Source organism: Pocillopora damicornis, chromosome 1 (genome assembly GCF_964200805.1).
Source record: "Pocillopora damicornis chromosome 1, jaPocDami1.2, whole genome shotgun sequence".
NCBI classification, from domain to species: domain Eukaryota; kingdom Metazoa; phylum Cnidaria; class Anthozoa; order Scleractinia; family Pocilloporidae; genus Pocillopora; species Pocillopora damicornis.
Genome location: NC_142670.1, coordinates 38482818 through 38510624, shown reverse-complemented (window position 1 = coordinate 38510624; position 27807 = coordinate 38482818). Strand labels below are relative to the sequence as shown.

Below are 27807 nucleotides of genomic sequence, written 5' to 3'. Positions count from 1 at the left end.
ATGACATGGGAGGACCACACTTTCCTCAGCGTATTGAAAGCTACTCTGGCTTTGTTTATCCTGACCTTGATATCTTCATCGGAACCTCCGTCAATGCTGACTACACTGCCTAGGTAGACAAAAGATGTTACTTCCTCCAAGATGGTATCCCTCACTTTAACTGGTCTGTTGTTGGTGCAGTTGACCTTCATAACCTTGGTCTTATTCACATTCGGATGCAGGCCTAACTTGATGGAATTAGCTGTTAGCCGTGCTGTTTTGTCCTGCATTTGTTGGTTGTTACTTGACACCAGGGCGATATCATCAGCAAACTCTAGATCTTCAAGTTGCTCCAATAAGTTCCACTGGATCCCATTTCGCTGTTCTCTAGTTGTTTCCTTCATGATCCAGTCCATAGCAAGTAGAAACAAAAACGGTGCCATCAAACAACCTTGCTTGACCCCAGTGTTGACCGTGAAGCTATCGGACAATCCACTAGCATGAAGGACTCTGCAAGTCATCTTATCATAGGAATTTTTGATGATTCGAATGAATTTCCCCGGTATGCCATAGTGTCTCATAAGATTAAAATCGAACTTGTTCGCAAAAATTCATCCTTTAATAAGACATTGAAAACATGATAGCGTATGACAATTTTAGGTATATTGCATTGTAAGTGAACTGTAGTTTGTGTTAAGGTGAAAGGTGAGTGGTTACCACGCACAAAAAACACTCTTACCACAATACCACAAGAAATAAGAAACCACAAAAGTCCAAAGATGAAAAGGCTCTGCTCTGGACATCACCTACGCTCGTCACTCGCAGCACGTTCAGTTGAAAGTCTCATTAAATTCAATGTTTTTTCGATGAGACTAAAGTTGAACCACGACACAAATAACATTCATGACCGACAAGCTTTGCACACTTCTTTTAATTCGTTTGATTTTGTACATTTTCTTAAAGCTACTTCCATTTTCATGAAATGATTGAGCTAATAAAATTCTGACTAATATATGACGTACGATTTATTTACCTCTACAAAAATATACTTTTCATATGCCTAACTACTAAGCTGCTTTTTTAGTGGACGACTCTCTACAGGTAAGTATATTTTTAAAAAGTTGTGTGACCACAGGAAAGAAAACAAATGAAAGCTAACTATGTCAGTATTTAACATCGGAAAGCCACAAAAAATATACTCTTGGCATATCTACAATTGATATTTAGCAATAAGAATTGACTTAAACTTCGTATTAAAACGTTTGAAAGAGAGAAGCTTTATGTCACCGCTTATATCATTCCAAACTTTAGCACCCTGGAACCTTATAATGAAAATTCCATTTAACAAATAGAGAAGCCTTGACTGTGCTCTGTTCTGTTGTAAAGCACACAGGAAACAGTTAGAGCACGAAAGAAGAGTAGGGAGAAACACGAAACGTATTCGAGTATTTCTCTCCACTTAGCCGCTTCCAAAGTGCTTTACAAGGGAACAGAGCACATTCAAGGCTTCTCTGTTTGTTTTATAATAAAGCCATGATGAGCTAGCCGCGTAGGACCTCAGCAAGATCGCCGTCGCTCTGACACCGTCATGATTACTATGAATTTCCACTGTTATGACAGTTTGGCTATATTTTTCATCATTCCTGTTTTGTTCTGTTTTGTTTTTGAACACGAAACTATAAATGCTACACGAGTGTTAGCTGTGTTTGATTTTTAATACCGTAAGTAAGCTTGCAATATAACTGAGTGTGAAAACCTTCGAAACTCGAACTTTCCAATTAGTTTTCTCGTTGAGGATTTTCGTTTCTGCAAATTGAGTGATTTAGCAAGAGGATAGGAACGTCAATTCAGAACGGGAAAGCGCGTGGATAATCTGGACACGACTCTATTTCGACTTCCGGTATTAGGGTTGCTGTTCTCCCCAACAAGTTCAGGACGTAATTTCGCTGCGATTTGCGTAAATGATGCACTTATAAACGAGATAATGCTGTTTGGAATAATTTCAGAACTCATTTCCAGGATAATCAGGCCCGTTTCTTTGTTTCATTCCACGTATTTGTGAAAATTTACCGCTACATTTATTCTGGATTTCCGAAAGGAAACACGGTCGTTAGAAGCGATCCAAGAATTCGGGGTTCAGTTCGCTTTATTGAGCAAGGCTTTAAACGACGTAAGGGCTTTTCTTTGATACATTTCTTTAACACTATATGAAAACTCTACGAATGGGATGCTGTTAATTTTATTGTGAATCAATTCATCAGTATATTAAACTTGCTTCATGTTGAAGTTTATCAAAATGAAATATCACAAAGCTTACCTACTGTATTATTCAGTGTTATTTGTTGTCAATCTCGTGTTTACCATGATTAAGAAATGTTCTGTGAATTGAAGTCAGAGATAAAAAATTAAAGAATAGCGTGGGTTTGCACTTTTTTATGTCTTGAATTTTTGATCAGCGCCGATGAAAACTAAAACAAGAAAGTCATGCAGCTAGATTTATTATGGATGCTAGCTCTAAGGCTTCTTCTGTCAGATTATTTGATGATTTAAGTTGGTTATCTTTATACGAAGAGGCTAAAATTTCCATATGTCTAATTGCATTTGAGAGACCACGAGGAGAAATGCCTGCATATATTACTCGCCTTTTAATACGTATTAGTGATCTTCACTCTCGTAACACTAGATATACAAACTATAACTTAGTTTGCCCAAAGTTTAAACGTAAATTAGATGGCGGTAAAACTTTCAATGTTACCACATGTCAACTATGAAACAGTTTACCTATCACTATACGACAAATGACATCAATACTAAGCTTTACAAAGGCCTTAAAGCAATTCTTTTCTCGGAAACCAAAAGAGTTTGAATCATTTTATAGTTTAATATGTTTTTATTTTTTAGTTTCCTGACTCTGTCATTTAATCCTTGAGATCTACTTTATTTCAGATTTTATCAAACGATTTACAAACAATACTCACGAGCAAGTAGTTAAGACATAACCTATTAACTGTTAGTATTTTTATCGTCCAATTACAGGTCGGAGCCATTCCTGTCTTTAGTCGCTGCATAAAAGTGTATGGTTTCTAGTTTCGAATGTGCGATCAGCTTTTACGGAATATTCGGTCAAAATCTGCCGATTTCTACCATTTTCATCTCCATATTGATAATAACGCTACCACGATGCAGCGCAATCAGAGTGGGCACAGAGTAAATCGAATCTAAGGCACCGTTTTCTGTTTTTGGAACGCTTACGAACTCGATCAGCGATCTTCGTCATGAAAAAGTTACATTAGTGACGTTTTCTGAACAGTTTTGACGGCCACAGTGTAGCATAACAGGAGAAACTTATGTGAGATCGGAAATGGCATCGAGGTTTCTTCGGTCTTACTTTGTGAAATCGACGGCGATATTTCGTGTGTTTTTTTGGATTTCGTTTAAGATCGTGGGCCATGCTTGCTTGTAAACTTAACTAAAAACACTGTAACGTAACACACGCCTATATCTTATGCCCGTCCAGCCTCGTTTCGGTGAGCCACGCAATCCAAGATGGCGCTGCGTGATAAAGGTGTTTATTACATAGACACTGATGAAATACCAGGATTTTTCCTTTTACTAAAAAAATCATATCTTCATCGCGCGCAGTGAAGATACTATTTTTATTTTTCACGTGCGAGGATATTGATGTCGCCATGGTTACTAACATGATTAGCCAATTACAAGAGAGTTTCCCGTTCAGGCACGCGGCCGGTTCTTTTGAAATTATGTAGGAATTTCATCAGCATCTATAAAATAAACAGAACATTACATGGCCGCTTGGGGATACGAATTTTATCTCCTCGTGCTGAAAGTATCTCTTAAGAAGTGGTTGACTTTTGTAAGACAAAAGATAAATATCCTGTGTTTTCTTATAAGTATTACATTAGTCGGTAACTAATTATGTTACTCTTTACAAAGTGTCTTCAAGCGAAGTACATTCCTTTTAACATCTCAGGGTGAACTTGGACAGCTTTTGCCAAAATCTGCGGGCTTCTGTCCTCTCCATGACCACCGCTGCAAGACGAACCATTCTCAGGGCTGAATGGAAAGAATTGCAAAAATAGTTTCACTAATATCAGGTGTAACAGAAAGAATTAGAATTTAAACTCACCTTCCTCCAGCTAGCTAAGCTTGGAGTCCTTTACCCCTTGGATTTCAAACCCCCTCTACCAAAAGGACCTCAATCATCCTTCAACAATCAAGCCCTTAATTTACCCGTCCCTTGGGCCTCGTCCCCCCTCCTCCGCCTATCCCCTAAACCGTACATAACTCCCCCTGTATCCCCTGCCCTACGATTTCAGATTTCATGGGTCTCTCCAGGAACTAAAACTTTTTGCTCGCAAAGCTTCTGCAGCTCTTATCCGGAAGTCAATGAGTCAAATTCCACCAGGTTCAATTTCCCTGCCCGGGAATGTGATAATATTTTCTGATCTCACTTTTATGGTTAAAAAAAATTCCCAAATTTCCAATCATCAGTCATATTTATGCCTTGGCCAGTAAAGTTTATTAGGTTATGTGGAATTTAACCATCTTTCATGACTGGGGACACTCCTCGTCTACCGTGCACAATATCTTACCTTTCCCGTTCTCTTTCTATCAAATGAAATCGCGCTCTGAATGCCACCAAATGCGCATAATACGCGGGGGCTGGTATGGATACTGCTCGTGTGCACCTGACGTAAGTATGACACAACTGATATGTGAGGGCCTGGATCTCGTCTGCTTTGAAATTATTGTCGTCCCACAGGACGTGATAATGCGAAGGTCGGCTGGTGCCCTGCAAGAGGAATGGGCGGGTTCATTAGCGTCTTGTCTTTGTTCTAAACACAACCAAACAAGCCAGGGGGTGGTGATACTACGGATCGCTTCATGCTACGGAAAGCAGCATTAAGTTGGGCAGCTGTGTAACCCGGTGTTGTATCTAGACTTTTGCTTTTGATAAGAAAGGCCACGAAATACAAATGGCATGAATTGGGCGTGCTAAGGAGCTTAGACATCCCCCTGCAAAAGGGAGGAGAGGTCAGAAAACTCTCGAAGAACGATTGGAATTTAAATTCTTCTTCTGATCCCTTTTTTAAATAATTCGGTCCTCCCAGACACCAATAAATCCTCGATTTCCGCGAGGAATCTAGGTACGTAGTTAATTCCCAAGATGTGATTGTTAATTCTCCCTACTAGCCGATTCAAACTCCATTGTAAATTTGCCAAGAGAATCTAGTGTTCCATCAAGTTCACATCAGGACCAACTGATACAAAGTGTAAGTATTCTCACCAACTGTTTGCTTTATGTTTAACAAAAAATCTGGGGAGAGTTTTTATGTTACTAAGCCCTGAGAATTATAGAGTGACAAAGCCTTACCTGAATTCCAGCATGACTGCAGAGGTAGAAGTCAAACTCAGTGGGGTGAGTTATACCAACATCAACTGTGGTTCCGGGGGGCACGTTTTGACTATTTCCACACTAAAACCAACCACAACAAACAAATATTAAATGTGTGAAAACCTAAATGAAGCGGAATCCGCCAAATTCAGCAATAAGAGTAGGGATGCATTGATGATCCGTTTTTTCCCTTTCGACACTTTGACCCCAAAGAGTGACAAGCATCTAATTTCTCCTTACAATATCATCCCTGAAGAGAATAAGGGAATTGATCATTAGCTGAAGAAGCTCTTAATTTTTGGAAAAATTCCCCTTGTCATTACCTTAGGAAATGTAAAGAGAACAGAACGGAGAATATGAAGACTGGTATTAGGCTGAAAGGGATTAAGAAACACTTTCCTCCCTTTCTCTTGAGTTAAGAGAAATAAAAATCTGCGCATTCCCGCGCGCATAGCCACGCGAGTGGTTTGTTTACAGCACAATGATGAGTGAAGGCCTGCGGGCGGGGGAAACTGGGGCTAGTGCTCTAACTAAACCTCCAGGAAAACGTTGTGTTTTCCACTACTTTCCTCCCCAAAATTATATTTTTGTACCTAAGAAGATAAATACGCTCTCGAGACATTTTCGTCTAAAATTTACAGAAAGATATTGAAGAAGAAGTAAAACATGGCGAGCCAGTTTCATAAGCCATACCATGTCCTCTTTATCCTGACAGAAAAATCTGGTGTGATGTCTTTTCTGCACAACAATGAAAGTGATGCCCGGCTGGTAGCCAACTTCCAGCTTGATGCAAGCCTCACGGATGGCTTTTAATTCGTGACACAACACCTAGTGACAAATTTAGGGCCATAACAATTTTAGTTCTAAAAGTTCGCGAAGAACTTCGTACACTATTGAACACTGACTGGTCTTCCTGCATGTTTTATTGTATGCAATGTTTTTGGCAAAGACACAAGTTTCAAAGTATTACTATCTTATCTAGAATAAAAAAGGAGCAGCAATACTCCTCAGTTTAAACAACGTAAAACGGAAAAATATTCGGCAGGAATAGACAGCAAATAATATTCACCCATGAACCCCTGTAACTACCATCACTACCTCACCTGTCTAAACTGGCCTTCACTGACTCCATCACGGTAAAAAATGATCCTGACTGGCTTGTGTCTCGTCGAACGATAAAACTGAATCAGTAGCTCGCGGACCATGGCCGCTAATTCGGCAATGATTTCCTGTAAAATAAATAATTGAGCGGAGTCTAAGATCACGTGAGAGTAGGAATAACAAAATGTTTTCTTCAAAAGCTCATGGAGTGCGACTTCGACTGCATTCTCACGCGACTATCGTACCTGTCGATGTGTCTGAACTCGAACTGAAGCACAGTACCGGCTGGGATGAGCATCCATACTGCCGACAACCTACAAACACAAAAAGTTATCTTTAGGTTTTCCATTTATAATCTATTTGTTTTAAAGTCAAAGTAAATTAATGTCGCTGAGTGAATTTGTACAAATGCACGCTTCAAGAGGGGTTTTATCGGGGAAAGTTCTTGCAACAAATTCCACGGACTTCACTGTGACAATATTGGAGAGAAAAAAGGACACGTAAAAAATAACAACAACAACAACAACTGCGAAACAAACAGAACAGGAGAGATACCGAATAAAACAACGCTCAACTTACAGCAGCAATTGATGGTCGTTTTTCATCCCCAGCTGCAGGGTGAGTTACATCAGCTCCAAGAAATATCACAGGTTCACGAAACACAGGAAGTCTGTAAACATGGATTCAAATATTTAAGAACCAGTCGTAGTTACCACCCAAGGGAAAGGGAGGATACGAGGATTTTGAGGGGGAACGGAGTGGGGAATCAGTCGTCATCAACCAAGTATAAATGAGAGACTATAGAAAATTGACATCCAACGAGTGAGGAAATATAAGAATATTACAGAGCCGTCTGGGGGATCTGGTAAATCTAATCGTGACACGACAAAAGAATAGAAACATTCCAAGATAACTGGACGTAATTTGCCGAGCATATGCATACATGAACTAGTAAAGAATAACAGACGTGCGAAAAAATCGTTTTCTCGCAGATTTCTCTCAACAAGCCAAACTTCTCCCATCCGTTCCAAGCCTGGCATATCCCCATCCCTCCCCCCTCCGCTGCCCCTGTAAGTACCACTAAGTACATCAATCTTACCGAACATCTGGGGCCAAAATATTGTTTATTCCTCCGAGCTTGGCATTTATCTTTAGGCACAGATTTGACAGTGTTTGAGCTTGGAACTTGGTGACGTTCTTAGCTTGCACACACTGAGTAGCGATTCCCAGCATTGTATCACCGACTCGTTTGACTTCAGCTATAAGAGAAATGTGAACAATACAACATTGAGAATCTACAATCTATAAAGGATCAAAGTCAAAACATTCAGTGCGTCAATCAGTGAGTCAGTGAGTCAGTCAGTCTGTCAGTTAGTCAGACAGTCAGTAAGCCGGTCAGTCAGTAAGCCGGTCATTCAGACAGTATTGAAAGATACTCGCACTGTGAATTTGTCGCCTCTCCTTCCTTTTTTTCTTTAACTCACCATATACGGGCGTTTTCCCAGGCAACACAAGAATAATGAGCTGAAGATTGGCAAAGGTAGATTTCAAATGTTTAAACATGGGCTCACCCTGACAAGAAAAAAAAAACGGCAAATCTCTTCCATCTCTTGCACTTCACACATAATTCACGCAAGGCGAAAACTAGAATATAGTTTTGTAAACGAAGAATGAGGGTCGTGTTTATCTATACAAGTTTCTATGCAAATGTCTTTTCCAGTTGTTTTTCATGTAGGAGATGGGAAATTTTTATTCCTGGTAGTTTGCATTTGAAAATAGTTTCCTTTCCTAGAGGTCTCCTCGGTTTCGAAGACAGATGAAGACAATTGGAACACCTCGAGTGTGTTTTTACCTGAGACTAATGAAATATACTTTTGAAACAATACACAGAGAACTGCTCAATAAATGATTTTTTAACTTAACTACAGAAGTCAAACGTAAGTAAACCTATCACGACGTTAAGGAGAATTTTGAAGTTGAGCTACTCACATCCTCCGCTCTTTTAGCGTATTTACAGAAGCACGGTTCAGATTTGATTGGCATCCCAGTCTCGCCACTAATCTTCATCAGCTGATGGGCGAAGCTCTTCAATACTCTGTCGTTGACTTCCCGTGGGTCGACAAAGCAAGCGATGGCCCAGACTTTTATCTCAATGCCGTGAAATAGCTGCTTCCCCCTCATATCCCATGTTCCTGGAAAGCAAAGCATGAAAATGAAAGCTGGACGGTGCAAAAACAGCATAAAAATACATGGAGACGAAGATAGTTTTATAACCAGCGACTGAAGTAATTTTCTTCATAACAATGAGAATTATCAAAGCCTCGTTCTGTGTCAATCATCTCAGTCTTTGGCTATGGAAGGTAACACAAAACTCTGGCCGAGATTATTTTCGCCATCGTGTAAAAACCGAGTCGCAAATAACTGTTTTGTTTCTTTCTAGCGCCTCCGCTGTCATTGTTCTATGTAAAATCGTCCTTGTGTCGAAGTAAAGCGCTCACTTCCTACATCAAGAGGGTTAGACAATCCTGTTTCATGATTTAATGGCAACGGACGTAGTTGGTGACTGAAGAATGAACTAAAAATTCTTCTGAATATACCTCACTTCACCGGGTATAGCATTTGAATTGTTTCGTCATTTTTACTATCATTTAGTGATTTTTCACAAAACTGTTCACTATACCTTGTTTCGGGGAAATTTTCAGTTTGTCCTAAGAAAAAATTAATATTAAATTAGACATATAACAAAAAAAAGTGATATGCAATCAGAGGTTTGGCAATGAAAGTTCTGTAAAGGACGCTTGAAAAATACTATGCAACAACAAATATTGACATACTTCAAACCTCCGTCTCATTGAAAAAGAAATCTATCCTAACTTTTTGCAATTCCTCCATGTGTGGGAGCGCGGTGGCCTGGTGGCTGGGTCAATGTGCTGTATTCTTGGGATAAATAATTTTTACTTTCACAACGTCTCTCTTTACCCAGGAGTATAAATGGACACCGGCGAATTGTCAGGAAAGCCTGATGAAATGCTAGGGGTAGTAGCACTACTCCTAGTCGCTTTATGTTATAGGAACCGGGATAAGTTTAAGCTTAATGGGCCCCTTGGCTCGAGTTCAGACTTCACTCTGGATCTTTTTAATTCTTCTCCATTCTTTTCCATCCTCGATCACTTTCACCCATTTGGTTATTTTCTTTACTCGAGGGCGAAAGCTTTTTAAAAGCATTTCAACATCTCCAAACCGGATTTGACCCCCAAAAAAAAAAAAAATCACTCGAATACAATTACCTTCCCACCGTACTGAAGCTTTGGGGCCTGAAGTACCCGCCCTTGAAGGTCCACCATTTTGTCGTTAATTGAGATTCCAAAATCGTTGACATATTGGTCATTGTTGAAGTCAGCTTTCCTGACCTAAAGTAGTACGTGAGCGGAAATTAAAAACATGTCATTGTCTATAAGCTTAAGAAGCTTCACTGAATAGAAATGCTGGAATACAAACCTAGAAAGCTGGGGTCTAACCCTTGTAAGGGTAATATACTTGTTTTCTTTCAGCATGGCCTGCAACAGCGTTTTTCAGTGTAAACAAAACATGCAGAACGCAATGCCGAAAGCGTTAAATTTTCAGAAGGAAGGCGAAGTGCTTCCGCCTTCTCCTGTAATATTTTATTACGCTCCATATAATTCTGTCATCTACTTTGCACAACGAGCATACGTACATATTGATTAACAACATCACATGACTCGCATTGGGGAAAAGGCTATTCTGAAAAAATCAGACAAATTCACCAATCAGAAATTGATGTCAATCCGTGGTATTCCTCACCAGATTTAAGATCTCTTGTTCTCTCTGCGGAGCACCCTTTGCTGTTGTTCTTATCATCATAGACGTTTGTTTATCAGTCAACTTCTTGATGCAGCGCTGACCTGCCACAAGGTTACACACTTCGATGGGAAGGTAGGTGTGTTTCTGTTCTTGTCCGACTTGAAGACAAGGCAGATGAGGGTATCTACACGAACACACGAACAAAGAAATAAAACGAGGATTAAATAAAGGAACGTACACGTGCCTTTACAGATAGGACGATAAGTGACACAAAGTTTCGTACGCTAGAATATTTATCAAAAAGTGTGGGTTGAGACCTGGCCGGGTAATAATGACGTGTTCTTTGGAGAGACACTTAAGTCGTACAGTGCCTCTCTCCAACTAGAGAATGTATGTTTATTCATGCAATAAGAACTGATATAATTACGCCATCACGTCATTTTACCATATGAGGACAACGGAACGCGCAATATGTGTATTACATTGTAGAACAGGGCAAATGCGTACGGTAAACGCCCTAAACGAAAATTTAAAGCCATTCGAATTCTTAGCGTTGGTCATAAAGAGCACTTTAATTGTTTCGTTTCGCCTGTTTCCGTTTTCGCACACAGATGCAATTCTCAAACGACGACGTAGGAAGTATTTCGAAAACTAGACGTTAAAACACTAGAAAGTGAAATAATAGCTGAATATTAAACCATAAAAAGCTGTGAGTCACAATAATGGAATCTATAGTGAAGTAAAATAAGTGAAAAATTACTGCTTTACTCACTGAAGCCTTCTCTTGTGTTTTTCCTGAAAATATCTGGCCACTGTGATCTCACAGGGTTGACCTGTTTCCAATTGTTTTAGAGGGAACTTCAAAGTCTGTGCCGGTAATTTTGTTACATTGATGACACGATATTTTCTCTTCATTGATCCACAGTGTGTAATCTCTACCTTCAGACCTGGTAATAAAAAATCAATATATATATATATATATATATTTAACAAATAGATTCCAAGTTGCCATGCGTCTGTTCAGTAATAGATCACAGATGACGTCAAAATGTGGTAAGAACAAAAAAGTGGCACACGAGGCACAGCCGACTGTGTCACTGATGTTCCTACCACGTTTTGACGTCCTCTGTGATCTATTACTGAACAGACGCATGGCAACTTGGAATCTATTTGTTTTATATAATAAAGAATTTAAAAATACGGGAAAAAAAGTTTTAATGATGACGTCATCTGTCCTCCAATAGATCATAAGTTAGAACCAATCAGAATGCGTGCATAACTGAGCTTATTATATATATATATATATATATATATATATATATATATATATTTATTTATATACATATATATATATATATATACACATAGATAAATACTTTTGGAAATTACATTTACAAGGCTACTAGTATGTCATGGAAACCTCTGTCCCACATGTGCAAGAGCAATCAAATAATTATAAACCAATTTGAATCATCCAAGAAACAACATGATGAATTAAAATGTGTCTAGACATTTTAAAAAAAATTGTGCGGACAAGTTGGCATTCCAGTATTATCAAGAGATAACATTTAGGGATTGTGATTAGAATATACTGGATTAAACTAATATAAAAAATCTAGCTGAGCTACAAGTACATTTACCTTTAAAATTTGGAACCTATAATGTAATCATATTAAGCACATTTAAAAACGTATTTTCTTCATTGTAGCATAATAACAGTAAAAAACAACAAGAAAACAACAATTACAACAAAATCTGCTAAATATCTGTCAATGTCAACCATGCAGATAAGCTATATTTTTCCAAATTACTTTCAATAATATTAATAAAACAAAAAAAGAGTATGATTGCACAGTGAAACTCTTCTTCAATTATTTCTCCCAATCTACACATATCTATCACCCACTCATATGCATGCAATAAGTGGCTCCATACCTTTTATCTCTCGGGTGAATTTCAGTCTTTCTGCATCAAACAATGGTTTTGTCTTTTGAAGATCCTGTTCTTGTCTGCGAAGAACTTCACACATGAACTCTACAACTGGCTGGCATTTATAGAATGCTGTGGCTGAAACTATGATCAAGTCAAAAGATAACATTTCTCAGTAACATCGTCAGAGTTTTAGTTAGCTATCTATCTTGATAAACAAAAACTTCAGACAAATCTTTGGGTACATTTTTACCCTGCTGTTATTGGAGGCTACTGTTTACGTTACCCTTCAACCCTTTGACTCCTTAGAGTGACCAGCATCTAATTTCTCCTTACAATATCAGCCCTGAATCGCACACTAAGGTCCCAAGAATAAAGGAAATGATAACCAACTAAAGAAGCTCTTGATTGTTAAACAAAATAATTCTCCTTAGCCATCACCCTAAGAATTGTAGAGAACACAGCATGTGTTATAGACACATGATTTTCATGTCCTAAATTCATCTATATAATTTCCTTGTATAATTCTCCCTTGATTTCAAGATACAGTCCTACATCAGCAGTATGTATATGCAGGGCATGAAATTGCGCCTAATACAGGCACCAATGTGACTAAATTTTTCACTTTGGCGACCAAATCCTGAAAATTAGTCGCCAAATTGGCGACTAGAATGTTTCATCATAACCTTACCTAGAGATATAGTGAATGAAAAAGATTTGCAAAGATAAATCCGCAGCAAACTTCCTCGTTAAGTTTGTTTCCAAAACGCAGCACATGTATCTCGATCGAAAACTAGACGTCATCTTGCATTTAGGTAAGTTTGAATGTTGCATATCATGCATTCTAGTGTCCACTTTGTAGCATGTTAAAGATCTTTTCCCTAACTTAATTTCTAGATAAATGACTGCGTAAAAAAAGGTTTTGATTGTCTTTGAAAATGGTGACCAACTTTTTTTTAATTGGCTACCACTTTGAAGAATTTAGGAGCCAAGAGCCAATATGATATACTTAAACAATTCTATAGTAAAGTAGTCATTTTTACACTAACCATCAATGTTCAGCATCATCTTCCACTGTGATGGTCGGACACTTTGATGAAAGCCAAACCAAACTTCACGCCCACTCTCCAGGGGATGGTAATAACCTTCTGGAGGTGAGAAGAAAGATCTTCCAACAGGTATATACTTCATGGATGGCAAATGTCTCAGCACCACATCAAGAGACTGGATGGTCTCAAAAGGGATTTGATTGTGTTTTCCTTCTAATGCTTGCTCCAGTGAAAATAAGCTGACTTGTGCTACCCATTTATAACAGTCACCTAAATCAAAATCAAACCATACTGTAGCTTAGCAGAATAGAGGGAAGCTGTTCTTTTATTACAGCTTTAAATCCTCCACTATCAAAACCTCAAAATCATAATTGTTTATACAGCAAATGTGCTGTGACAAAATACAGTTGGAAGTATGCAGGCATGCACATGAACTAATCAGGCCAATGAGTGCTTTACTAATGATCTAATAATAATAATATGTGCATTTGCGGTTGTAGGTTATTTGTGGCTTTTAAACGTGTAACTGCTTGGTCTATGTTGGAGTATTAACCTACAGTGCTAGCTTTTTAAAGCTAAACTCACTGTTACATGTACCTCTGAGAACTCTGTAAACAATCTTACTTGAGAACAATCTCCCTGGGTTAGTATTTTTCTTTATTCTCACTACCTGTTGGCTTGACAATGTAATGATTTACTGATTTTTTAAAAAGAAACAACTTGTTGGTCACTTCTGGGAGAAAAAGAGTTAAACCAAACATTTCACCCTAATGTAGCAGAAACCTGCACTAAAAGAGGAGTACCAGAGGATTGGCTGCTGAATGCCAGTATAACCTGTAAAAGACTCTGTTATTTCCCAATAACTATGTAACTAATTCTTTGAAAAATAAATAATGATAACGCTTGGTGGGAGAAATGGTGGTAATTAAAAAAATGCAATTTGTAATAGTATGGTAAAGTTGTAATTATGATATAAAGCAAGTTAAAAGGAACTGTTGCAGAGAAAAATTTTGAACTTGCTCTCATTTGAATTGCAAGACCAGACTCTTTATTTACCTTAAATACCTTGTCTTTACTGTTCTCAGTTGGAAGTGTTACTTCAAAATCAATCTGAAATTTACAGTATCTCAAATCAAAATAATTGACACAGAGCAATTAATGCTCTCTAAATTCATCATGTTAGTAATAAAAATAATAATACTACAGAAGGATTTCTAAAGCACCACATCCATCAGCTTATTCAGCTTTACAATGCTTTTCTAAGGACTTTAGCCAGACTACATCAAGCCATTAATAACTTTTTCAAGGAAATCTTTGAAGATACCCTTAACTTCTGAATAAAGGCCTGGAGACCACCACAACAGAGGCTAGGTTCTCTGCTTGCGATAAGTGTTGGGGCTCTTTTTAAAAGAACCACGTCACTTAATACAGCTATTAAAATGTCCCATGCTAACCAGGCCGAAATAAGTTACAGGTGGCAGAGACAGAGATGGAGACAGGGCCTACAGTTTATTTTCCTTAGAGTTTTCTCATTTCAAGAATTAAAACCAGAAAATAATAATTGGTTTCTGGAAATAAGTTTGATAATGATATTTCACGTTGTTATGTATACAACAATTTTTCAAGTTTTAGTGCAAAACTAAAATTTTCACATAAAAGAGAATCTCTATCTATGTTAACCAATGAAGTGGTTAGTTTTTTAGCACACAGAGCACTATTGAGACTGGATCACTTTTGAAAATAATTTGCTGATGCTTTGCCACTCTCACTAATACTCCAAAGTATCTCCATCAAACATGTACTGTACACATTTGCAGGAGCAGTAGATGACTTTATAAAAAGTTAAGGTGAGCATTTTTGTTTCCAGCTGCAAGTCCTACAAAATATAGTTTGAAGAAACTGTTATGTTTTACTTAAAGGGTAACTGACACCAAAATTCTCCCCCTTCTTTTTTCTGTCCCAGTACATTCCTTTCAGATTTAAGACATCTAAATGAGCAAATAAACATGTTTGAATATATTGTGCGCAACCAAATTCCTATAAATATTTTTTGATCCTTAACCAATGGCCATTTTTAAAACATTTCCATCCAGGTCAAATGATGTGATAAAACCTGAAAGTAACAACTTCGCCCTCGCTCTGTCCAGCTGCTACCAAAATTTACTAGCAGGAAAAAAATAACATTTGTTCCATTCTGATATAGGTCACCTTTTAGAGACTATGAAATACAAAGAGAGAAATAACATAAGGAAGGTTGAATTACCCAAATGCAATGGATCGCATGTCTGTATTCACTGAGCCACAGGTAATTTGCACACCATTCAAAACAGCTGTAAAAAAAATATATTCCCACAATTTTTTCCTCCTAACCATTATCAGGTCCTATACTTAAAGAAATATTATGTAGTCCATGCCAAAAAGTATTTGACTCGAAATTTTGTCCGGTGTATATCACTGTGACCTCAGGCCCATTGGTTCTGGAGTGAGCTTGACTAAACGCAAAGTGTTGTCGTATTATGGGAGGTCTTCATCTGGTTTTTTGAATGAAATTCTTCTTCCACATTCCGGAAATAAAAAGATTCATCCTTTTTTATTTTTTTTAATGGAGACTAGTGAGCGGCACAAAGGAAGATTTCTTACTGTTGTAACTTTTTTGCTTATTTCTTTTGACCCAGTTTGTCTCTAGCTGAGAGTTCTCCAGGAATGATTACAACTAACATTGAGCAGCATATATAAAGCACATTTGTGTGCTTAAGTTTAATTAACTTCCAGTGGAAGTGAACAATAAAAGAAACATGCAGTAAACGGATGTTACAAGAAACATCTTGTTATAAGCATCGCTCTCAAACGTTGTTTCTCATTTGCGACCAGAAAGATAATGAAATCAATCCTGTTCGAAAGGTTGCTGATTTAAAAAATGTGCCACTGTCAGCTAAGTGAACAGTAAATTACTCACGCCCATTCACTGTAAATAAAACAAGCTGACCACCTGAGAGGGGAAACCATGGGACTGCCTGGCTCACACCGTTTAAAATGCAGTGCTTTGTTAAAAAAAAAAAAAAGGAACCGAGTCAGCAACAAACTCATGCTACAGAAATAACAAGCATGCAATGTTTCTCAAAATTAAGACTTGAACTTAAATATATATATATATGTTCACGTTCAAGTTATCCAAAACTGCACCCTTCTTAGCCACGTTGACATTTACAATGTGGATGGAGAGCAACAGGATGTAAAACAAAGAAAACAAAAAACCTGGGAAGCACTGTGTAGTGATGTTTTGTAACAAAACAAATACAGATAGAGTCAGCCTTTATCAGTTTCCTCAAACCCTGGATGCTGGACAATACATCTGGCTTCTACCTGCAACTGTTCCGCTGTAACATCCTCCAAATTTTTATTTATGGCCACATTTACTTCTTGGCAAAAGATGTCTTCTTTCTCCCTCTACACTGATTAGCAGTATTCCACACTGACACCTTATTATAACAAAATCTGTAAAGTAGTAATTTATTCACGATGTTGAATAGAAGAAATACAGAGCACAACGTATATGATTGGTTTCACCAAAAGGAACAGTTATCAGCTCTGTAACTGTCACAAACGTGAGAGATAACTCAAACTTTAGGCTATAAACAAGATGTAAAGACCACAAGTAAACAATAAGCTAATATTAAGAGGATGGTCAATTCTACATGCGCCGATGCTATTTTTTGCTGCATCGTGTTTTAAAATAAACGCCGAGAATTCTTTAATCGTTCGTTGAAGTGGAAACGTGTATGGTCCATCCAATTCACCTCCACAAGCGTTTATGTTTACATTTTCAGTCAGTGAAACCTTAGCTTCGGAAGGTGCGTGCGTGTAACATAAAAACACTTCGCTCCCATGGTATTCAAGAGTCTGTACATTTGGTTTTCTTTACTTGATCTCTCCTATATTCAACAAGCGATTGATTTTCAGATACTTTATTTACAAGTGTAAATGCACTCACCATTCTCGCTTTCTTGATTGAGGCGGCCGCGTTGCACGGATCAATGATCCTCTTTTGAATATCGCACTCTATTTCAGGTTCGTCCTGAGGGTTGAAATCGCGAGGGTCTGATTTCACCGACAGGTTCATAAACCCTTTCAATATGTTCACCTTCCATCGAGACCTCAAAATCCGAATACTCAGACCCCGAAATCGAACTGTTTTCACTCGAACTACTATCCGCCATATCTACTTGGCTAAATGTACACACGTGTGACGTATAGGGTCACATGATCAAAATCGAAGCGTCTACGACGAATGTCTCAAGACAGTTTTCCCGGCGAAAAAAGGCACAAAGAGGCGTTCAGAAGCACCTTGTGCCTGTTTCAGTGTGTTACCTGAGGCATTAAGACGGTATTCCGAAAAAGTGACCTTTTATCTGTCAGTTAAACAAACTCTTAATACATTTTGTATTGATCAGCATTTTCTTTCTTTGCGACATGTGTCAGTAAATCATAAACATGTTTTGTGCTCTAAACTGCAATACTATAACTTCAAACATGCTTCAGGAGAGAAGTGCACGTGGTCAATTTAATTTGTATGAGTTTAGGACAAAAATGTTTTGCGCGAATGTTACCTCGATACTCTGGACCTACAATTAAATTAGTAGTCACTACTAATTTAATTAGTGAGGGGACAGAAGTCAAGTTCGTCGAACGCATTCACTTAAATGTCGCAAAATTATACAAGTTTAAATTTAAAGTCACGACATCGTACAAGGAATTTTAACCTAGAACAATAAGTTCCGTCAAAAAGGAAAGGAGAGGGATCAAAGAGCAGTTTCCCTAGACAATGCAAGAAGACAAAGGAAAGATGGTTGAAATCAAAATATATTTAGATCTTAAGATCACCAAGATGCCTAGCAAAATAGTTGCAGGTTTCTACAGTTCACACTTACTGGTTTTCGTCCGATTGGCAAAGCTTTACCGCTGTAGGGTTTTTTTCTTCCATCGAAAACAGGCCTTTGTCCTCCAAAAACTTTGTGATATGTGTTTACCATCGCCTCGACAACATTTCGGTTCACGCGCCTTGGACACTTATCGGGAGATATACTAAGATCGTAATGATGTATGTCTCCTTTGGGAAGGCGAAGTTGAAAAAAATTTGTCCTGAGAGCGATCGTTTTTCCCACTGTTCCAAAGTCGAGTCTTTTTGGTGGAGCAAAATCTCCACCGATAAGATTAGCTGTAAACGTAAATGTAAGTAACAACAAGAAAAAAATTTAAAAATACACACAAAATATTGCTGCCGATTTCACAAAATAAAACCAAAGAAACCAGGGTTATTCGATGCCATTTCTGATCTCACATAAGTTTCTCCAGAGGAATATCTTGAACATTTGCCTCTGGCCTCCAGGCTCATCTGCTCACAGAAAACCCCGCAAAAAGTTTTATTTAAAACTGTTGTTTATCTGTTTTATTTTCACCTCGCTGTCTGGTTGGTTGATCGGGACAATAGATTAAGTGTCGCTGTGGGGATGGAATGAGTACTGTACATTAATCTACCGTGCCACTCATGGTAGAGAGAAAATTAACCTCATACCCAAGTCTTCGGCAGCCATGTCCAGTTTGGTCATCAAGATTATGGCTAAAGAGTAGCGAATTGCAGGTAGAAAACGCACGTTTTCAGCGAAATGCGCTTAGAGTTTGGTATTGAGGCATGTCCCAGGGTCCAATGATCTTAGATCGTAAATTATGACTGAGAAAAATGCCGATCGGGAGGATTTTAGGGGCGCAAACCACCTCCGCGTTAACAACGGTCGAAATCGGAGTGTGCAGCCTTCTCTTCGTCTTATAACAGGAATAACGTTAACGGTGATGGCAAAACGAGCTTGAAACAGCAGAGATCGCCAGAAACTACAACGGACACACAAGATGTCGGTAAGTTCTATTGATTTTACGTGTAGAATGTTCATATTTCGAAATATTTGTCGTTGTAAATCGACCTTATTTCGTTCTCGATACCATTCCTTATAACTTGTCTAAATTCTCAACGGCTTCTCTCATAACGTAACATCGAGTCAGACAACGCATGACGCTTTCACGAGTTAATCGTTTGCTTTTTCTCGAGACGTGAGCTTGGTCCGCCTGTGTCAAAACTTTTCTGAAAACTTCACCAAAGAAACTGCTTTATGACGACTATCAGAAGATCATACGTTCGAAACAAAAGACATGGCAATCTCGAGTCCAGGGTGAAGATTTTCGAGTGTCCTGTTGTGTCTCACAGAAAAATCTATGTTACAAATACATCCCAAGAACACTAGAATGCTTCCACATTGAGCCGGGGACTCAAGTCGTGAAGAATTTGTTAAGAATTCAACGACAACATGGATGGGAAAAGTCACATGCACAAATATAGATAGTCAATTGAAGAATTAAAACAACGGAGATCGTAATTAAACAAACAAAAAATTTCAGACGCAGCTAGGAAAGGGGCCAAAGAGGGAAGTACGTATGAAAGTAACGTTGGACTAAACTTGAATTTGTCTGAGACATCGGGAGAAGTCAACATAACATTGTCAAATACTGAACTTTGTGCTGTTCACTTTAAAAGGCAGAACAAGAAAAATATACAAATGTAATACCAAAATTCACACAGCAACCATCTATCAGAGAGTAAAGTTCGACGATCATAAATTCTACAATTTTCTTTTGACACAGAAACAAATTAGACTGGGAGAAACTGCAGAATACCCTGCCACTCATTTACATGTCATTGAATAAGAATAACATTTAGTTCATAAATGCTAATGATGTTCTCATCAAGAGCAAACACTCCACCTTGGAAAACGGTGGAGGTCAGTATTCAAAGGCGAACCAAAGCTCATCATACAAGCACCTCTTTCCAGAAAGCTTTGATGCTCATGATGCACTGGGTGATGTCATAACCCTCTGTAGAATCTTTTTCTCTAATAAACTTGTCTTGTCTGTTGAATGGTTAGTAAACAAAAGTTCGTTGATGTCTGTTGAGGATGCTGTTGAGGATATAAACTATCTTGACAGTTGCTATCACTGACTTGTGTCCTTTCGTAGCAAACTTTACAATTGTAGTGGTTGGAAAGTCTTTGGATGCTCAGATACTGAACTTGGCAAAATTCTATTCCATTACGTAATGTTTTGTGACAAAGAAAATAGGGATCTTTGGAGTAAGATTTATTTCTTTTTCTTCAGTAAAATTTCAAGATTTGCTGGGCCATGAAACATATTTGTGTCCTTGCTAGTGCCTGTTAATAAAAAAATCCTTATGACCAAATTTGAGATGGAGGAAGAAAACACAAAATAGCAAAAAGCAAGAAAACCATGTCGGTAACCCCTATTTTTTTGGCTTTTAATTGATCAGCAGGACAATTTTCACAAATTGTGAAATTTTTGGGAGATTTCACTATTAATAGGAAATTGAAAAAAATCAAAGGCAAAGCCAAATTATTGCTGGCGAACATCTCCCTTCATGGAGCCTTAGCTTAGTGACGGAAATAATTTTCTCTCTATTTACTACAGCAAACTATATTTCTAATTTTGCTCCTCACCTTTTGGTGGCTTTTAATGAGCTAGAAAAGCAAAAATGTTAAAATTTTCAAAAAAACAATATACTGGCATGTGCACCAACATTGAGCAAAAACTCTATGGAGCCTCCTTTAAGCCTACAGACTAGAAGGCCTCATGAAATGAACTCTTTCAATTTGTCCTGGCATTGTACAGAAGGATAAAGCTGGCTGTTCCTGTGAGTTTCCTATCAACAGCATTTTTTAATGTGATGTACATGTAGTTACCCCTAATTGATGGTTTATCCTTTGCAAAGGAGATTGAACAAGAGGTGATCAAAGGCCAGTGCTAAAAAGTTCAGCTTTAGAAACTTGTTACACTGGCTGATTCACATTATCAACTCAGTTAATAAAACCAGATTATCTTCATTTGAAAAAAAAATTTGGACTGCAACACATGAGTAAACATTGTATAAAGGAAGTTGAAGACATGACTTTATTAGCAATGCTTAATTGTTAATTAGGCAATTGTTAATTGTTAACAATTAAATCTAACTTCAAACAAGGGTGGCCATGGATAAAAAAAAAAATGGGAAAATATTCATGTTTATACCAGCATGTTTATGGTACGTCACTTAGTCATCAAATATATTTCAGCCAACACCAGACTGCTTTCAACATTTTAATCCTCAAATCTCCTGTTGGTGTTAAGGAATTGTTTTTCCTTTTTTTGTGTGACTTACAGGCTGAGCTTGATGTTAAACTCCCAGGTGAAGATGGAGGAAGAGACAGGGTTTTCAAGGTTAGCATTTGCTTTGATATACGTCACATACAAGACATAGTGTACAATAATTAAATAATAATGATAATAATTATAACACCTTGGTGATGGTCACATTTTGAATGCAATCACTCTTTTGCATTGAATAGATGATAAACAATCAGTTTAGAAATAAACTTTAAGTACAGGGTAGTCTGCAATTTTTAACTGTTACTTAAGATGTCATGCTGTCTGCAGATCTTTATAAAGATACAATTGAGACAGTTTTTGTTGCATTTGCACTGGAAGGATCACTACTGAAAATGCACCATTTGTAATTGTAGATGTACTCATACTAATGGATAAAAATATTTTAATGTTTATTCTTATTTTACCCACAAGGTTAAAATTCAGTTTGCCGAGCACTTCAGTCTTCAGGAACTTAACAACTTTTTGAGTGTTGAACAAAATGGCAAAATACCTCAGAATGCAGTACAAGCATTGGACATTGTGGTGCAACAGATGCCATCAATATATTACACCCCTGTTGGAAGATCATTCTTTGCATTTGATGGTCAAGGAAGACCCTTGGGCGAAGGGTGTGAGGTGAAATTAGTTTTTATTCAAGTATTCAGCATTCTGAGTGGAAGGCCATGCTGGTAAACATTGATGGTGAGTTGCTGCAGTTTGTAAAATCTCATATGATTTTTATGTTCTTACCATTGCTTTGAAAAAATTTGAGGAATATATGAAATGTTGTCTACTCAGTAATGTTCAAGTCTCAAAAAATTCATTTTCAAGAGAAAAATGAAAATGAGCTACTGTTTCCTTTTGAAATTGAGCTTCCCAGTGTTCCTGATCATGAACCCATTAACCCTTTACAGTCCCTATCATCAGTATGTATCTTCTCCATACTGTTTTCTAAACATTTCCTGCCGAGCTGACAAAGAGAATTTGGTAAACAGTCAAGAGCTTTTTTTAGTTGGTGATCATTTCCTTTATTTCTGTGACCTTAATGTTTGTCATTCAGGGGGGGGGGGGGGGTGATACTTCAAAGAGAGATTAGATGCTAGTCACTGTTAGTTGTCAAATGGTTAAAGAACTGTCCAATGTTTACATAATATTCTCAGTAAGTTTCTGTACCTTTAGTCTCTGCAAAAGGATTTTACAAGGAGCAAACTGTTGTTCCTGATTTCTTGTGTGAAATGTTAGATGTAAAACCCCATAATCTTGAAGACAGCAGATTTGAACCTGACAGACGGAAGCTTGAGAATTAGCCATACACGGTGAGTTGCTATGTTCTCTGTTCTCTGTTCTCTGTTCTCTAACCATTATTATTATTATAAATATTTGTGTACAGGTCTGTTCATTGTGGTGGTTTGTGAATTGTGGAGGGTTTACACTAAGCTGAATAGTGGAAAATCTAGGCCTGCAACTGATCATGGCTGTTCTTCCCAAGAGAGACAAACAAATCTATCCAGAGATAAAACGTGTCAGGGACAACGTCATTGGAATTCCAACGCAGTGTGTTCAGTCAAAACACGTACACTGTACCAACCCCCAGGTTTGCGCCAACATCGCGTTTGAAGATTAAAGGTACAGAAACTCCAAACTTGGTGGAATTAACCATGTTATAGATCCGGGTGAAAAGTCGCCTGTTTTTCGAGAACCTGTTATTATCTTTGGCACCGACCTCACCCACCCCTCCCTGAATGAAAATGGAATTCCTTCCATTGCTGCAAGTTTGGACGCTAATGCCACTAAGTACTGTGCATGAGTGCGAGCACAGAACCACAAGAATGGTAAAGGTGCGCAGGAAATGATTAATGACTTGGCGGTTATGGTGAAAGAGCTTTTAATTGAGTTTTACAAAGCCAATCGGAAGCTTAAGCCTAGCAAGATCATCTTCTACCGGGACGGAGTCAGCGAGGGTCAGTTTGACCAAGTTCTTGTTCATGAGGTGCGGGCTGTGCAACAGGCCTGTATTATGCTTGAAAAACATTTTCGCCCGAGAATCACTTTTGTTGTGGTTCAGAAGCGCCATCATACGAGATTGTTCTGTGAAAACCAACGAGATGAAGTTGGCAAAGCAACGAATGTTCCTCCTGGTACAACAGTGGACAGCGGTATCACACATCCGTATGAATTCGACTTTTATTAGTGCAGTCATTATGGAATCCAGGTACATCAACTTTAACATGACATGTCGAGTTTTTACTCTGAGAATGGTGATTGGAAGCTTGATTATTCTTTGTCAATCAAACCCTTACCTTTCCTTGGTTACAATGTAGCTGTGCTATCTACAATTACCCACCAACTGCTCAAATAGCTACGGCACTTTTTTTGTCTCTTTGTTTCTAGTTTTCTATTCATCTTTGAACGTGTGAAAGAGCACCATCCTCTCCACACATTTCATAAATATAAGTACAACTCTGACATGAATCACGAGAGGTTTGCTTAAGTGGTGGACTAGTATAGGATGATTTGCATACGGGTTGTCAAATTCAAAAAGTCTCGAAGGCATTCAGGTTTCCGAATAATCTCGTTCCAAAGTCTCTAACGGAAAAATCTTTATCCATATGGATGGCATTATTATTCCTCCTGTGACCTTATCGAAAAAGAGAGGAAAAATCGTTTACATATAATTATTTCTCTTCCACGAACTAAAAATTTTAAAACATGGCTTTAGGACAGCTGTGTAAACTTTCTGGAACAACCTACCCAGTAACGTAAGTCAGACAAAATCATAATTTAGTTGATTCAAGCTATTACTTGGTTTTTATTTTGAAGTTAGTGAAACACCAATTTTGTGATCAGGTTGAGCTCGTATCGATTTTAGATTATTTGTTTTTTTTGAGGACATTTTAAGGCATGCGTGAGACGTAGTTCCCTTTGTTAAAACAGTCATTTATTTCTTTTTTTCTCAATGAAGTTTACTCTGATTTTACCCCGGCTTATAGGGAACAAGCCGACCTACACACTATCACGTGTTATATGACGATAACTCATTCACAGCAGACGGCCTTCAGCAGCTCACATACCAGTTATGTCACGTGTACGCACGGTGCACACGCAGTGTTTCTATGCCAGCCCCCGCCTATTATGCCCATTTGGTGGCTTTCAGAGCCAGACACCACGTGACCGGAAATGGAAGGTTAGTGTTCACAGACTTGATGACCCTTGTATTTTTATTGAAATTTGTGTTCAAGTTATTACTTTGTCTCTTTGTCTTACTTTGGACTGTCAGTTGCTTAAAAAACGTTTGTAACTTTTTAGCACCGCTAGTCCTTACTAAACATGATTCCTTTAGCACCGCTAGTCCTTACTAAACATGATTCCTTTAGCACCGCTAGTCCTTACTAAACATGATTCCTTTAGCACCGCTAGTCCTTACTAAACATGATTCCTTTAGCACCGCTAGTCCTTACTAAACATGATTCCTTTAGCACCGCTAGTCCTTACTAAACATGATTCCTTTAGCACCGCTAGTCCTTACTAAACATGATTCCTTTAGCACCGCTAGTCCTTACTAAACATGATTCCTTTAGCACCGCTAGTCCTTACTAAACATGATTCCTTTAGCACCGCTAGTCCTTACTAAACATGATTCCTTTAGCACCGCTAGTCCTTACTAAACATGATTCCTTTAGCACCGCTAGTCCTCACTAAACATGATTCCTTTAGCACCGCTAGTCCTTACTAAACATGATTCCTTTAGCACCGCCAGTCCTTACTAAACATGATTCCTTTAGCACCGCTAGTCTTTACTAAACATGATTCCTTTAGCACAGCTAGTCCTTACTAAACATGATTCCTTTAGCACCGCTAGTCCTTACTAAACATGATTCCTTTAGCACCGCTAGTCCTTACTAAACATGATTCCTTTAGCACCGCTAGTCCTTACTAAACATGATTCCTTTAGCACCGCTAGTCCTTACTAAACATGATTCCTTTAGCACCGCTAGTCCTTACTAAACATGATTCCTTTAGCACCGCTAGTCCTTACTAAACATGATTCCTTTAGCACCGCTAGTCCTTACTAAACATGATTCCTTTAGCACCGCTAGTCCTTACTAAACATGATTCCTTTAGCACCGCTAGTCCTTACTAAACATGATTCCTTTAGCACCGCTCGTCCTTACTAAACATGATTCCTCTTCCGAGCCAGTTTACTTGTAAAGTTTTATTAAAAGCAGAATCTTCTTGTTTCAGTATCGACCTGGTGAAATCTGCAAAAGCCATCGAAGTCAACGCTAAGAGGAAAGGAGCCATGTACTTTACTTAGCTATTCAGCGGGAGTATGATGTGCACATGCGCAATTTAACGTATTGGCAATGACGAAAACAACGAAAGATGGAAACTGTTTTGTTGTGTTATAATTGTTATAAATTAGTGCTGTAACTCCCAGGAATGATCAAAGTTTCACTTCCCCTTACGATTCACATATGTTGTCTTACAAACAGTTTAGGAGATTAGACATGCTTATTAGCCGGAGTGATTTCTGATATAACACCATATTATCCAGTCTCAATCAGAGGGAATTGTATGTCAGTCAGAAAAGAGAATGGCCGCTTGGATCTGGGAATTAAATGGTCCAACCAGAATTAGCAAAAAAGGCAATTATTGCCGGGAAGACGTTATTTAAATAACTGCTCGTGTTCTCCTTATTTTGTTAAAAATAAAAAAGGGTTGGGCTGCTTAGAGGTATCACGCTTGATTTGAGCAAAATTTTATTGAAAAAATGAAGTAAACTAGATTCAGTTCAATTGTTATTATTATCAAAACAGTTTGTATAAGAAAAATGTAAATGGAAGAGACTATGCCTCCTCATGAATGTTACATGTGGTGATAGAAAAGACTAAATGTATTAAAATGGTTGTTTGACATGGTTTGATACTACTCTGGTTTTAAGATTTAATGAATGTAACGGAGAAGTTACAATTCATAGACCCAACGTTTCGACACTCCTGTCTAGTGTCTTCATCAGGGGTGATCAAACGCTACAACAAGAGGTTCTTTTATACGCTCTCTAATTAGCTGCCCTTTTATCTGACGAGATGTAAATAGGCGTCAGGAAGTAAGCCGCCATCATCACGATTTAAAGGAGCGTGGGCGGAGTTGATATGCCAGGCTTCTAAATAAAGGCGCTAGTGGTAATACCGATTAGTGGTGATAATTTTAGACTTATCCCACCCAATTATATGGTTGATTAGGCATGTGTGCTCCGATATAGCTGAATTTTCTTTTTTGCTAAAGAAGACCGCTTTTTGATGCACTTTCAAACGTGTACCAAACTAACGTTTGGTCTGTCCGATATACTCGTTATCACAGTCATTGCAGGGAATAGAATAAATAGCGTCGGTTCGTTGTTCTTTCGTGACAGGATCCTTAGGTTTAACGTTGTGGCCATTCAAAATTCTCTTGATGTATTCCGTAACACCCTGGATTTAAGCCGGAATAACAGCAAAACCAGTCGCTGGTTCCCTCTCATCAGGAGTGTTACCAGTTGTAACTGGTTTTCGGCAGTTACGGAGAAAAGTTTCCCTTTTCTGTTCGCAGTTTGTGGCTTTCTTACATTTGTGTACCGTTCGTAGGTTAAGTTCTTTTGTTTTGCAGTTCTAGCTAAAGTTAACTTAGTAAAGATCTGATGAGTTGCCAGTGGTATTGATATTTAAACATCTATCTTTTTCATGAAGAGCTCAATGAGTAAAGGTCTATGAAACTCTAAAGGCGTATTTCTATAGTGACAGCATTCGCCGCGTTCAATGTGTTATGATGTGAGCTGGAGACATGGGTCGAGTACGAAAATACAAAGCCTGTTGGAAAACTTCTGAGAGAGATGATTTTCTGAGAAACTTACGGATGAGAACAGAATATACTGTTGTTGCGTCATAGTGCCTGGTTAAGACAATTCGAGAAACATACGTCTTAAGCAATTGTCCTTCAGCAAAACATAAAAACGAGAAACGGGAGACACGGTTAACAGGATCCTTAAAATCAATGCCTTTTCCAATTTTCCTCATCCTGATTGTATATTTGCCCTACCTATCCTGTTTAGTCAAATTACACCGACCCCATCCTTCAATCCAGTCCCCTGATAAACCTTCTACAAGATCCTTAAAATCAATGCCTTTTCCAATTATCCTCATCCTGATTGTATATTTACCCTACCCATCCTGTTCAGTGAAATTTCACCGACCCAATCCTTCAATCCAGTCCCCTGATAAACCTTCTACTCTT

The 27807-nt window shown here is 38.2% G+C and overlaps 1 protein-coding gene and 1 pseudogene across 2 annotated transcripts; one reads left to right on the top strand and one right to left on the bottom strand.

The window, feature by feature from the left end:
• Positions 1 to 2849: 2849 nt before the first annotated feature.
• On the bottom strand, positions 2850 to 18887 carry LOC149053732 (protein argonaute-2-like). Its single transcript, XM_089183580.1, has 19 exons — positions 18869 to 18887; positions 18225 to 18511; positions 14337 to 14406; positions 13297 to 13566; positions 12254 to 12391; positions 11091 to 11265; positions 10319 to 10502; positions 9784 to 9906; positions 9177 to 9204; positions 8486 to 8688; positions 7981 to 8068; positions 7596 to 7755; positions 7076 to 7166; positions 6742 to 6810; positions 6499 to 6624; positions 6089 to 6223; positions 5375 to 5476; positions 4593 to 4792; positions 2850 to 4053 (listed from the first exon to the last, which is right to left on the bottom strand). Exons 1-19 carry the CDS (start codon positions 18885 to 18887, stop codon positions 3939 to 3941), a joined length of 2583 nt encoding a protein of 860 aa, XP_089039706.1. The 3' UTR covers positions 2850 to 3938.
• On the top strand, positions 18818 to 26449 carry LOC149053731 (protein argonaute-2-like; annotated as a pseudogene). The gene is made up of 8 exons (XR_016180052.1): positions 18818 to 19206; positions 21553 to 21609; positions 21970 to 22239; positions 22717 to 22831; positions 22928 to 22941; positions 22983 to 23749; positions 24528 to 24721; positions 25780 to 26449. The product of XR_016180052.1 is annotated as a protein argonaute-2-like (transcript).
• The last annotated feature ends 1358 nt before the right edge of the window (positions 26450 to 27807 follow it).